At 42.4% G+C, this 14,433-nt stretch overlaps 1 protein-coding gene across 1 annotated transcript in view; it reads left to right on the top strand.

Moving 5' to 3' along the window:
* The window catches only part of LOC124778387 (oleosin-B6-like), a 186,594-nt gene extending 176,418 nt beyond the window's left edge, over positions 1-10,176 (top strand). Inside the window, exons 3-4 of the mRNA XM_047253640.1 lie at positions 9,804-9,927; positions 10,135-10,176. Of these exons, the coding sequence (XP_047109596.1) occupies positions 9,804-9,927; positions 10,135-10,176 (166 nt within the window). The remainder of the gene's footprint in view (positions 1-9,803; positions 9,928-10,134) is intronic.
* Positions 10,177-14,433: the final 4,257 nt, after the last annotated feature.

The raw sequence follows: 14,433 nt of genomic DNA, 5'->3' as shown, positions 1-14,433 counted from the left end.
CTAATCCTGCCTCGGGCATGGATATTTGGTGTTGTCCTTAGGTTACTTAGGTTTAAGTAGTTCTAAGTTTTAGGGGACTGATGACTTCAGATGTTTAGTCCCATAGTGCTCAGAGCCATTTGATGTTTGCAGGGCATATGACTGCACAGATTGTTACTCTCTCTGAAAAACTTACAATTGGTTTAAATAATACAGGCAGGAAGTATGTCGTTCGGAAAACTGGTCTCCCCAATAAAATCGCTCAGCATTCTCTCTGGATTGTTGACACCCACCTCAAATTCCTCTCAGTGTTTGTACCCTGTATCCTAATTATTTGATGCATGTATTCGAATCTCTGTCTGCCTCTACAGCTTTTACTCTCTACGGCTACCTCTAGTATCATGAAAAATATTCCCTGATATCTTAACACATATTCTATCAGCCTGTCCCACCTTTCTGTCAGTGTTTTCCATATATTCCATTCCTCGCCAGTTCTGCGGAGAACTCATTTCTTAACTTAGCAGTCCACCTAATTTTTCAACTTTCTTCTGTAGCACCACGTGTTAAATGCTTCAGTTCTCTTCTGTTCTGGTTTTCCCACAGTCCATGTTTCACTACCTATGATCCAGACGTACATTCTCAGAAATTTCTTCCTCAAATTATGACCAATGTTTGATACTACTAAATTTATCTTGGCTCTTTTTGCCAGTGTTAGTCTGATTTTTACGGTATGTTCTCCTTGCTCCGTCCGTTATGGGTTATGCTCGTTCCATCTCACAGAGCTTTGCAACGTTACGCCCAGATATTTAAACGACGTGATTTATCAAGTAGTACACTAGTGATACTGTATCCGAACATTACAGATTTGATCTTCGTGTTCATCCGCATCAACTTACATTTTTCCACATTTAGGGCTAGCTGCCTTTCATCACACCAACTGGAAATTTTGTCAACACTAGAAAAAAAAACTCATATCTATTGCTCATTTTTAAAAGTTCAGTAGGTCAAAAAGGAGTTCAAAGTGTATCAACAAAAAGTTTTGATTGTTTGCTCAATGGCATAAAAAGCGTGTCATCTAGCAAAGCTAGTTTTAAATCTCAACTAAATTGATTTATGCTACTCCATAGACGTTTTTTTGTTTAAAAATTGATAGCTTGTAAAAAATTATAATTATTTTGAACGATAGTTGCATGAGTAGAGCTAAAAAATAATATGTTCATTAAAGTTAAAACTGCAGCATATGTGTCCGTAATTACGATTAAAATAACGCGTTCCACATCATTTTAATGAAAAAAATAAGTTCAAATGATCTATGGAACGTATTACTAACCAACTACTAAACTAACTTACAACGCTAAGCACACCTGAGTATGTGACAATCACGTGAGCATAAGAACAAACGAAAATCACAAAGAGACTGGGACAAGATACCGGCCTTAATAATGCCGACTGACTTCAGTTGTCTTTCTCGTTGCTCTTTGCTCTACTGCGCAATCCTTTTTTCAGGATGTGTATTTTTCCAGCCATAAATCCCGTATAACGAAGTCTGTCCTTAATCCGTTTAATGAAATCCGGACAATAACGAAGGCAGCGGAGAACGGGCGAGAAGTTGGAGGGGAGGCAGAGAGAGCTGCTCCCACCCAGTCCGCAGCTTCTAATAAGGGCTGGCGGCCGTCCCAACCCCCACTCCCACCCCCAACCCCCCCCCCCCCCCCCGGAAATTTGCGCGCGGGTTGAAATTTTGCTGACGAGAACTACGTCTAAATTATGGCGCGGCCGATACCGGCGAGTAAAGTGTTTACGATGGAACTTCACTTCCAAAATTTAATGCGGTGGGGCGCGTAAGAGCGTGTTCTTTCTGAGTGACGTAAATTATTAACCTGTTCCTATTTTATCGTTAATAGTACTCTTCATTAACGATGTAAAGCCTTCCTAACAAGTTGCTGGTTTACTGTTCGTTGTAATGCTTAGAAAAACGAAACTGGTGATAGCAGCGACGTTTCAATCTACGCTTCCGACTCCGTACTGCAAATAGGAAGTCGCTGATAAAGCCGGAGCTAGAATAATTAATAATTTTCGACCAGTGAATGTAACGCATTAATTTCAAAGGACACAGGCAAGTTGACTGTATTCCACCAAACTCTCCTTTTGTTGATTTGGAAGAGGCCTTCAGACTAGAATGAAGGTGGAATACGCGTAAATTGAACCTAAATCAACCTTTTTCGATTTCTAGATGACATTGTTTTGTTTGCTCCTGATCTAGAACAACTTGAGCAAAGCAGGGAAAATTGAAAAGATCAATTATGGCAGTAGGTAGACGACCAAAATAACTTACATCCATTATGGCGATAGGAAAATACTAAAGATTAATGATACGATAGAGAAACACTATATTAGACATAATCGTCTTGAGAGATTCAGCAACTGTTTAGATAATTGAGATAGTTCTCATTTATTCCTGCATCTCAGTTGCAAATTTTGAATTAAATTGCATGTTTCGGTCACAGTGAATTATCTTCAGATCTAAGTAGCTGCATCACCAGCCCGTGTTGTCTACTCATAACCACATACCAAAGTACTCTGATACGAGGATCTGAAGATGATCCAGAATGATCGAAAATGTAATCTAATTAAAAATATGCACCTGAGGTGGAAAGATAATTGAGATTGGATTGGATTGTTTGGGGGAAGAGACCAAACAGCGAGGTCATCGGTCTCATTGGATTAAGGAAGGACGGGGAAGGAAGTCGGCCGTGCCCTTTCAAAGGAACCATCCCGGCATTTGCCTGGAGCGATTTAGGGAAATCACGGAAAACCTAAATCAGGATGGCCAGACGCGGGATTGAACCGTCGTCTTCCCGAATGCGAGTCCAGTGTCCTAACCACTGCGCCACCTCGCTCGGTGATAATTGAGAATTATCTTACATGGAGACAGTGGGAGATTTGTTTACTTACGAAAATTGAAAACATGAAGGTGAACTCTTCAAAGATTAAACATGAGGATAAAAACGGCTTGACTGAAAACATATACGATATGTGTCAGACATTATATTTCAGTGAGTAGATTGCAGAGTTTTATGGCTGTGTGAAACTTAATCCTTAAACGGTAAAGCAGATCGTTTTTCTTACTAGTGTAGCAGTTGAAAATATCTCTGTTGCCTTCAAAATCAGACGAATTGTTGATAACAAATTTCGTAAGTGAATAAATGCGCTGTGAGGCTGTGGTTAATGTTCCTAGCGGCTTAAAGAGACTCCTGAAAGGTGTATGCATCTGAACCTCACACACACAGTTGTAATCACTTTCTTTTGTGCAATAATAGTTTTTGCCTAGCTGAAGAAGCACGCCAAAATTTTATTTTGCAGGACACTAGAGAATTAAAATATCTACGAACTAATTTACTTCATTCTGTAACCCCATATTTGGCAGTTATTCTTGTGCACAAAGCAGCTGAACGTAAACGTTTTAAGGGTATGCGAAAAGAGTTTTTAATGAGAAAATAAATTTTTCGGGAAATGCATTTTCGAAATATTTTAAGTCGCCTTTTTAAAACGGTGTAGAACACATTCATATAACGTGCATATAAGTATTTGAAACCGTTTTTTAATATGTGGCACGCGATGTTCCGCACCGTGTTTATGAGACACAGAACGTGCCTAATATAGCCTGCCTTCCCAGAGATGTAGCTGAGACCAAGAGAGCTGTCTTTTCTATTCGCTACGCTGTAAGACTACTGACAGCCGACTTTGCGTCATTTGTTTTGTTTCCTCAGTGAGTAAATCCGTGGGCTTTTTGTGAAAGTCAAATTTGTCGAAGTCATTTGATTTTTTTCCTTTCAACATGCCAAGATAGTCATAAGGTATTTAAAGGCTTGTACATCGACGCAAGAACGTAAAGGATACTCAGAATTCGTCTACTTCATCGTCTGCATCAGTATTTGACGTCCCAACACGGTCTAATCCCTATACATTGAGTGATGCTGCTGCCACTATATCTGAAAGTGCTTCAAAAATCAGACTAGCAGTAATTGAAGAACATACAAGAAACTAAATGCTGGGACTACAAAATATGAGATAATTAATGTGTCTTTACTATCAGATGTTTTTGAGAATAATGTGTGCTGCAAACGGCCGGCCGGCGTGGCCTTGCGGTTAAAGGCGCTTCAGTCTGGAACCGCGTGACCGCTACGGTCGCAGGTTCGAATCCTGCCTCGGGCATGGATGTGTGTGATGTCCTTAGGTTAGTTAGGTTTAATTAGTTCTAAGTTCTAGGCGACTGATGACCTCAGAAGTTAAGTCGCATAGTGCTCAGAGCCATTTGAACCATTTTTGTGCTGCAAACAACATGGAAAATACGGTGTTACACTGAAAACAAACATAGGTGTAGGACTTGTTTGTGAATTAGAGTTGATGTGCAATTATTGCAAACACAGTTACTGCAGATGTAGGTAAACTACACGAGATAAACTTCAGACTGGTTTATGGATTACGGTCTATAGCTATAGGCAGGGCTGCAAGTGCCATATTATGTGGTATGATCAATCTCCCTGCTCCACACTCGAAATGTGACGAACTCATCATTGCAGTTGATGGTGCGTTGAAGATGTAGCACAGGAAAACACGAAAAATGTCGTTGAGAAAACTGTTGTCGAAAATAATAACAGGGACTTGTTCACAGATTTGATGGGAGCCAGCAGAAGAGAGGCCACACATCTCTGAATGCTTTTGTTACAGCTACAAGTGTTGATACTGGCAAGGTAATTGATGTGGCAGTACTTTCCAAGCATTGCAGTTGCAACATAAAATGAAAAACAAACATGAAGAAGAATACATAGCAAATTGTTATGGTTCAAGTGGTGGTATGGAACTTACTGGAGTATGAAGTATTATCAACGCTCAGTAAAATGGTACAACGTTAGATACATAAATTATATTGGAGATGGTGACTCTAAGGCATTCAAAGAAATTGAGGAACTGAATGTGAACATTTGAAACTGGAGAGTGTTGGCCACGTTCAGAAAAGGATGGGATCAAAACTTCTACAGCTCAAGGCTTGCATGAAAGGGACGGGAAATCTTTAGATGGGAAAAACAGACTGACAGATGCTGCTGTCAATTAGACAGACAACTGTACGTACAAAATCAATCAAAAGAGCAATCCAAACGAGTGATACGGAAGAGAGTGCCTAAAACTGTGTTTGCGGGTGTAAACACTTTTCACTTTGGCATCTATGATGCTATTTCATTATTCAATCAGGGTAATATAACAAAGAGCTAAGTTTTTCAGAAGATTGGGCTCTGCTTAGGATTATGAGCTGCAGCAGCTGTGCTATATTTACGCAAGAAACTGCTCAGGTCTTCAGATAACGCAGTAAAAATCTATTCAGAGTTGGCTAGGCAGCGGAGGAGAGCCATCAAGACGAAGCTGTTGAACAATTCTGATGATACTTGTTATGGAGCACGAGTGCGTTGAAGTACAAACTTGGAAGCTCATTTACTGTATCTTCAATGTTTTTATATGTAAGGTTCTATTTCTCACAATCTATTTGTAGTCGAAAAATTAAATTTTCAGTTGTGTCTTAATGTCTTCTAATATACCTGAATTAGAATATTTGTGAAATTACATACTTTTTAAAGTATATAATCTTTTTTTACCATTTAGAAGAAATAATGTATCTCAAATCCAGACTTTCTTTTTCCAAATTATTAATTCAGTAGAAAAGCAGAACATATGTCCGCATTATGTGAAAAAAAATCAAGAGTGTAGTTCCAATTATTCATGAGAAAATCTTCATAAGTTTTGGCTCAAATTAACATGTTTAGTGTATGGTTCTTGCAGTTAAAGTTTTCATCAGTATGTAAGCCCAGGAACTTAGAACTTTCTACACTGTTTTCAATTTACAATTGGTATTCTATGTTAATTGAGGGTGGGATGTTTTTGACAGAACTGAATGAGCTGAGTTTCTCTAAGTTTAATGCTAGACCGTTTTTGCAAAATCGTTCAGCAACTTTCACGAAAACGTCATTTACTATTTTCTCTGTTGATAATTCGTTGTACTGCGTCACAATGACGCTTGTATCATCTGTAATCGCGACTAATTCTACCTCAAGATTCAAATAAAATGGTAGATCATTAACATAAATCAAGAACAGTGGTGGACCAAAGATCGAACCCCATGGAACACTCAGTGTAATTTCTCCGCAAGCAGAGGATGTGCCGTTCCTCTTTGTATTTCTCGAATTGCCTTGGATAAATTTCTATATTCTGATTCTTAAATGCAAACTAAATAGGGTGTGTGCTTAATTACGTATTCCATAAATACTCGACTTTTCTTAAATAATGTAAGAGTAATGAGTTACGAATTGATAGCGACTAAGCAGAAAGTGGACTGCGCAAACTGTGTGGGAGGCCGAAAAAGTGGCTCAAACAGAGAAGGGAGATCAGAACTCAGTGAGCGGATTCCAGGCCAACGGAAGGGATTTGGCCCTTTTGTGAGTCCGCCGCGCCACACCGCCTAGAGGTGGTCACCTCGGCGTTTCGCTTTCCCGCCGTTTGCGCCGTCAGCCGCGCACCAGGGCGCGACAAATGGGCTTTCTGTGTTCCGGGGAAACGCTCCCAAATGAAGTAAGCTATTAACACCGGGCCCCGGAAACGTGAGAGCTCGTTTGTTTTCGCTTGGCGTCCCCTTCCAGCCGCCAGCGGCACGCCGCTACTTTTAGTCGCGCATCTGCCGTAATTATGATGAATCTCGTCGCGTACGTCATTTAGATAATTGAAATGTTACCGCTTCAAAAGCCCCAAGTTTCAGAGAGAGCTCTAACGTTCAACTGAAATACTGCTCTGTTTCTTATTTCTGTGCCTGCACAATGTTTCTACTGCACAGTCATAATTTATAACGAAATTAGGATCATCACCAACGGCAACAGAAACAACAAAATCATCATCATCACGGATGAGATCTTGCGCTAGTTCGCGCTACACGCATTTGGCTCTCCATCGTTTCCTGCCCTTTCAGGCAGCGTCCTTTAAACCTCTATTGCCTCATTGAGAGACTCATCTCAAGATGTCGGCGATCGCCCTTTTTTTTTATTCTTCGTGCTGCAACATGCATGCTGCGTGTGTCTTTCCTCTAATTTTTTTGGCTACAGTCTCTTTCACATATTTCATGGATATTCTTGGTTTTTCATTCCTTATGTTTTGCAATCATCGTACCCGAGATCCTCATCTAAGACAATCAATTTTCTGTAATTCTGTAGCCTTGTTTACAGTTGTCACCATTTCACAACTACCACACTAGACAACTACCACCACCAAGATGCCGGTGGCAGTCTGACATCGTTTGCGTCCACTGTGTTACCAGCTACGCTGCGCGAAGCGTTGTGCTTACCTGTTCTGAAGTAGGAAGCTTTCCCGAACGCGAAAATTTCGACTTTTGAAGAAGAAAACGGGCCTCTGGGCATAGTTAAAATTTTGGCGTACTGAAATATACACTGTAAGAAAAAAATGACTCACCATGAAGGAATTACCAGAATAGTCGAATGCAGCGGAAATCGGTAGGTGTGATGTACAAGTTCAGACAAACAAATTATTACAATCTCAGGAAAATTGGAAATTTATTCAAAAGAAAGAGCTTCACATCTGTACAAGATCGTCAAAATCCCGAGCTGGTTGGCGGGTATCGCCCATAATGCTCCAAACGTCCCAACTGGGGAGAGATCAGTTCGGCCTGAAATCTCATTGACTGCAGTAGGCTTGTCTTCAGTGTTGAGTCCTACTTCGAACTGAGACCCGAAGACCACCGAAGACGTGTCTGGAGACGCCCCGGACAGCGATGGGATTCCAACCTGACTGTTACTAGTCAAACAGCCCGATAGCCTGGGATGCCATTCCTTTTCATAACAGGAACCCTTTGCTTGTCATTTGCGGCATCATCACAGCACAGTGGCACGTCCACGATATTGCACGCCCCGTTCTGTTGCCCTTCATAGTAAGCCATCCTGAGCTTACGTTTCAGCAAGATAATGCCCGCCAGTCCACGGCGGAAGTTTCTATTGCTTACCATCGTACTTACCAAACTCTACCTTGGTCGGAAAGGTCGCCGGATCTCTCCCCACAGAGGAACGTTTGGAGCATTATGGGTGAGGCCATCCAACCATCTCGATATTGTGATGATCTAACGTGCGAACTGGGCAGAATGTGGCACGATATCCCTCAGGAAGATATCCAACAACTCTATCAATCAATGCCAAGCCCAATAACTGCTTGCATCAGGGCGAGAGGTGGACCATCGCGTTATGAACTTGCCAAATTTGTGAAGCTCTATCTTTTCAATAAATCGTCCAATTTTCTGTAATTTTACTCATTTATTTGTGGCCTGTGTATCATATCTACCGATTTCCGGCTCAGGGGGTGGTACCAAACCCATTTCAAATGATACACCGCAATGAAAAGGTTCAGCATCGCCACTTGAGTCATCCTTCGAAATAACCTGTATTTCCTTAGTGTTTCTGTTTCTCCTTCTATGGGAAGGAATCTAGTTTATTGGGTTCAAGTTTGCTTTTGGGTTGTTGTTTAGTTCTTATTTCGACTACTAATTGACTTTTGTATGGATAGTGGGTTAGTATAGACGATGTCCCAGCGTTCTTCTTATACTGCATGTATTCTTTATCCGTAGCGGTGACATCTTCAAAGTAAAAATTATAGTTTTCGATGAACAAGGTGGAGGTTTATAAGAACACTTAGAACGTGGAACCGTTCCATGAAATTTGTCGTTCGTGGGGGACCACACTCATGTATAACTGTTAGAAAGAAACTTCTGCCATCTGACTGTAAAAAACAGTTCACTTATTCCACAAAATCATGATTTTGGCTTATGGCCATCCTCAGGTGCAAGTTGAACTGAAAAACTGAACGGGTGGATGTTTTGAATAACAATGGTGATGAAGGAGATAATGTCTTCAGCAGTAGGAGTAGGATGTAGGGAGTTGTTTGGATGGAGTGGTGTGTTAATAGAACGGATTGGGATAGTCAGTTCATGTTGGGTAGGAGGGGGTTTTGCTGCATTCTTACAGTAGTAAGTGGGATGGGAGTGGCTCCAAGTGTTGCTGATGGGTGGACACTGGAGGTTGGGACAGTGTTGGTACAGGTGGTTGGCTTTGCAGTGGTTGCAGGTATGAGGATTTTTGTAGTCAGAAGTTAAATGATCATCGTAGATGAGGCATTTGTGTCAATGACAAGCTTGGGCAAGGGATCAGGAAGGTTGGGGTTGTCTGGTTCGTGGTTGGCTGAGTGGGCGGATGTAGGCATATGGACAAAATGTGGTGGTGGATACCCATGGCAGTAGGTGGGTTTGCAAATCAGGATCAGAGGATTTAATGATTACAGAGTCTTTGCAGAGTATGAATTGTGTTACGTTGATATTTGGAAGCAACTTTTTTATTTCGAGGGAAAATGCTTTATGATTGATCAGTCTGACATTGGGATGTGATAGGATGAAGGAATGTGTTGGAGGAGATGTGTAGGTTGAGATGGGAGCGGACTCCATAGGTTCTGGAGTGTGGGACTGGAGCGGCATTAGGTATCAGAGATTGGTGGGGTATCTGTACTAGGTGGATTGCAGGTATCGTTTGAGACTGGTGTGTTGTACATATTGTTTGGGGAGTGGGATGGGATTTTGGACGACTTTTCTTAATTTTCTTACTGGGAGCTGGTGGAGTTGAAGCTGACGCATATGTGGCTAATGCAGCCACTGCTGTGGCGTATATTGTTGGTGTTGGTCAGGTTGTTGCTTGTGCGGGAGTAGCTGGTGCTCCTGCTTCTTGATCCAGATATAATGATAAAAGTGGCAGTATAGCATCTGAAGGAAGCAATGGCACTTCTGGCCGCTGCAGTTCTGACATAGGTGACGGGAGTGGTGGTGATGGCAGCAGAGGCGGTGGAAATGGAGCTGCGGTATATGCCACAGGGAAGACGTCTGCAAATGAGGGGTTAATTAAGTCTGAGGATGCAGTGTGTAAGATTGGGAAGTCAGGTGGGGTCATCCGAGTAGTGGGGAAGGAGGGAAATGAAGGGGGGACAGTGACTAGGAGGTAAAGGAGTAAGTGGGGGTGGGAGTGGAGTACAGGTGCAAGTAAATGACTGTGGATGTCGTGGTTGCAGGTTGATACATCACTGAATGAGTACAGCGACTTTGGTGACTAGCTGACGCAGGAAAAGACTGCCAGCAAAGACGTAGGCTAGTGATCACTAGTGATGTCCAGCAGTGAGGCTGAGAACTAGTGGCGAATCTGATACTGGCAGTGAGGGCTGGCAGTAATGGCGATATCTGGCAATGAAGGCTATGACGACAGACAGAGAGGACTGACAGCAATGGCGATGTCTGGCAGTAGAGGCGGTGCTGATGGGCAGCAAGGCCTGCTGCCAATTGTGAAGAAATGGATGTCATCGACTGGAAGCTATTTCCGAAGGAATTTCAACGCTGAGAAGAGCCCAGGTAGTTACATTCCGAGGCGAAGAGAGTTCCAACCCTCCGATGATTGCCACATTAACATACACAAAGTCTTACAAGCCAGTCGTCGTATTATAGGATATGAGCATATATCAAAGGGTACATAATATGTCTGACATTGCACCAAGTGAAAAAAAATTAACTATCTGTATGATGTAATTGGCTGCCAATATATTGCTGTGAGATGCATTCATCACGATTGAGGTTAAGATTCGTCAAAGCAACGGCAGAAGTATCTTATTACGACAATGACATGCCATTTAGGGAGGCCAGACATTTTGTGACGTGTAAGTAACGTTCTCAAAAATGTTTTAACTTTTTGTTCTTCCCATTATGCCCTGCATTATATGTACGCTTTATCAATTTTCAGTTGAACTTACACATGACAATGGCTACATAAATGATTGGTAATTTACAGTCAAATAGCAGAAATTTCTTTCAAAACGTTGGATAAGAATTTTTAGCTGTTCCACACAATACGCAACGACATCTTGGAAAAATATCTCTTATTACATCAACTAAACAACTGCCAGTGTATAAAAACTCACTTCTCTTTGAATGTTTACATTTAATCTCATTGTGTAACACAAAGATCTGGTAGTAAATACAATTTCCTTGAATATGTATCTGGAGCAGTTTCCCAAAACTGAAACACAGACTCCTTGACCAGCGAGCAAAACAATGCTGGCAAAGTGCCGGCACTGACTACGAATCATCATCTGAGCCCTCAGAAGACATTCTCACGAGGCAGCAGCCCCTAACAGAACAGAAACGCCGGTACGAAACTCTACCATTCTAAATAACTTCATCTACATCGAACCAGTATAGTAATGTTTGTCATCACAGAGTTTTGATGACCAAACAGCCAACGAATGGCACTTCAGAAGAACCTAAGACCGAAGTTGTGCAATAGTGCGTAAATGAACTAAAATTCAGCAGTCGCAGGCGGCAGGGAGACACTTGAGAAAATCTGTTGGCAGTTTGCGAGCGACTGGAGTGGTGATCGCAACAATTAGCGAAGTCCCCTAGGTGGCGGTGGTAGCACTTTGCTGCGGAATTCCTGGGCACACGCGAGTGTTTGCCGCAGGGGACGCGAGACCTTGCTCCGAACTGTACTCCAGCGTACAGCGCTGTGCAGTGTGCAATGCGGCACTGCCTGACTGCCGCAGGTCACGCGACCGCAGGCGCTGGGCCGCAACCCGCGTCACAAACTCTGCATTCCCAGTAGTATACAATTCGCGAGGCGCGCACTCGCAAAACGCGTCCACTGTTTGACACCTGATACAAAAAGCTCAAATACGCTCGTTTCCAGAAATGAAAGAAATATCCAGATAACAGTAACAATCAAAAACAATAACAGGCTTCTGTTTAAATCAGAGGAGGTACGTTTTGAGGAATTCCTCTCGGATGTCACGAAACGAAACATACAGTGTCTGATGCAACGTAACAGGACATCCATTAGTGGAGATTAATATGAGATGTGGCCACAGCTCGCCTTCATGACGGCCTGAACCCTGCTGGGGCACTTTCAGTGAGGTGTGCAGAAATGGCAGCCAAATCTTCTTCAATAGCCGAAACCAGAGAAGTTAATGGTTTTGGATGCAGTAGTTGGGAGCAAAGGCGACGTTCTCATCCCAAAGGTGTTCCATTGGGTGCAGGTCAGGACTGGACAGGCCAGTCTACTCCAGGAGTGCTGTTGTCCACAAACCGTTGCCTCGTAGTCAGTGGCGGCCGGTTATCATGAGCACACGTGCTACAGTACACTGTAAATATCACACTAAAACTATGCCGTTTCTCTTAGAATTCGAGCCACAAATTGCACAAAAGTTACCCCATTGTCTTCGAATGCAAGCCGGAATTGCACTAAAATTGCGCCATTTGTCTTCGAGTGTGTGCTGGTATGTAGATAAATGGGTCGAATACTTATTTTGTAGTGGTATCTACGAGATGGATAGAAACCAGTGTCGAGTGCTCAGAGAAGAGACATAGCTGTCTGTTTTCGACTGTACATGTTCTCATGTGACGTCATCCCTTGCAGCATTACGGGAGCAACGAGTGTCGTTCAGCCGGCCGGTGTGGCCGAGCGGTTCTAGGGGCTTCAGTCTGGAACCGTGCGACCGCTACGGTCGCAGGTTCGAATCCTGCCTCGGGCATGGATGTGTGTGCTGTTCTTAGGTTAGTTAGGTTTGAGTAGTTCTAAGTTCTAGGGGACTGATGACCTCAGATGTCAAGTCCCATAGTGCTCAGAGCCATTTGAACCATTTTTGAGTGTCGTTCGATAACTTATGCAAAATTTTTTTTGGTAGTGTCGGTCGAAAAGATGCCTAATGTACGAGGTGCGACAATAAAGTAATGAGACTGATTTTCTTGGCAAGATGTGGCAACCCTGCAGGCTTGCGTAGGCACCATATCTTGGACCTTGGTCTATAAGCTGCTTCTAGTCCAAGCGGCACATCGATGCAACTGCTCAGTCGTGAGTTGTGCTGTAATAAGTTACACATGTGTTTCTGTCTCTCGTCACGAAAATGGAACCGCATACTATTGCGCAATAGTATGCCATTTATTTTTGCGTTAAATTGGGTGAAAACGTGACGACAACTTACAGTAAGCTTCAGAAGGCTTTTGGAGAGGAGGTTATGTCAAGAGCTCAAGTTTTTCATTGGCATAAAATGTTTAGTGAAAGCAGAACGAATGATGAAAATGAAAACCGCAGTGGACGACCATCAACCTCATGGACAGATATCAGCTTGGCCAGGGTGCGTGAACTCGTATGATCTGATCGAAGATTATCCGTGAAAATGATTGCAGGAGAATTGAACATCAATCGAGAAATGGTTTGTCTAATAATAACTGAAGAGCTTAGTATGAGAAAGATTTGTGCAAAAATAGTCCCCAAAAACCTCACACCACAACAGCGAGAAACACGGAAAAATGTGGCAGCCGATCCGTTAGAGCAAACGGAAATCAATCCAGAACTGTTGAGTCGTGTTATCACTGGTGATGAAGAAAGTTGTTTTTCTTTTTTTTGGTAGGATCTAGAGACAAAACGTCAATGTTCGCAATGGTGTTCAAAGGGTCACCCAGACCAAAAAAAGCTCGCATGTCAAAGTCAAAAGTGAAATGCATGCTTGTGTGTTTCTTTCATTCCAAGGGAATTGTTCATAAAGACTGGGTGCCTCCTGGACAAACATTTAACCAATATTACTACAAGGAAATTTTAGAAAGACTTCGTAAAAGAGTTCTTCGTGTCCGTGCCAACACTGCTGATAATTGGATTCTGCATCACAATAAAGCGCCATCCCATACTGCTCTGTCAGTACAGAAAATCTGAACCTCAAAACAAATTTCAGTGCTACCACAGCCACCTTATTCGCCAGATACCGCTCCGTGCGACTTTTTTCTATTTCCAAGAGTCAAAACGGCGGTCAAAGGACACCATTTTCAAACAACACAAGATGTCCAAAAACCTGTGATGACGGTCTTGTAGGGTATTACAGAAGATGAGTTCCAGAAATGTTACCATCAATGGCAGAAGCGCTGGAAAAAGTATGTGCAGTCAGAAGGGAACTACTTTGAAGGAGACAACACTAAACTTGACTAAAATGGTAAGCAACATTTTTTCACATCAGTCTCATTACTTTACTGTCGCACCTCATATTGTGGGGCATCATGGAATATTCCCTCTTGAGCAATTACAGTTTCATGAAGTTCCGATAGGTGGCTGCCCTAAACGTAGCCCGCAAAATGGCGTCTATAACAGAAGTGCGCTTCAAGCAGACAGGTACCATTGAGTTTGTTTTGGCGGAAAACCGGATCTTCTCAATATTCATAGGCGCTTGCAGAATGTGCACGGAGACTTGGCAATGAACAAAAGCAAGATGAGTCATTGGGAAAATTGGAAATTTGTGGTAAGTTCTGTGGGACCAAACTGCTAAGGTCATCGGTCCCTA

Source organism: Schistocerca piceifrons, chromosome 1 (genome assembly GCF_021461385.2).
Source record: "Schistocerca piceifrons isolate TAMUIC-IGC-003096 chromosome 1, iqSchPice1.1, whole genome shotgun sequence".
In the NCBI taxonomy this organism is placed as follows: Eukaryota; Metazoa; Arthropoda; class Insecta; order Orthoptera; family Acrididae; genus Schistocerca; species Schistocerca piceifrons.
This window is presented reverse-complemented; position numbering and strand designations above follow the sequence as displayed.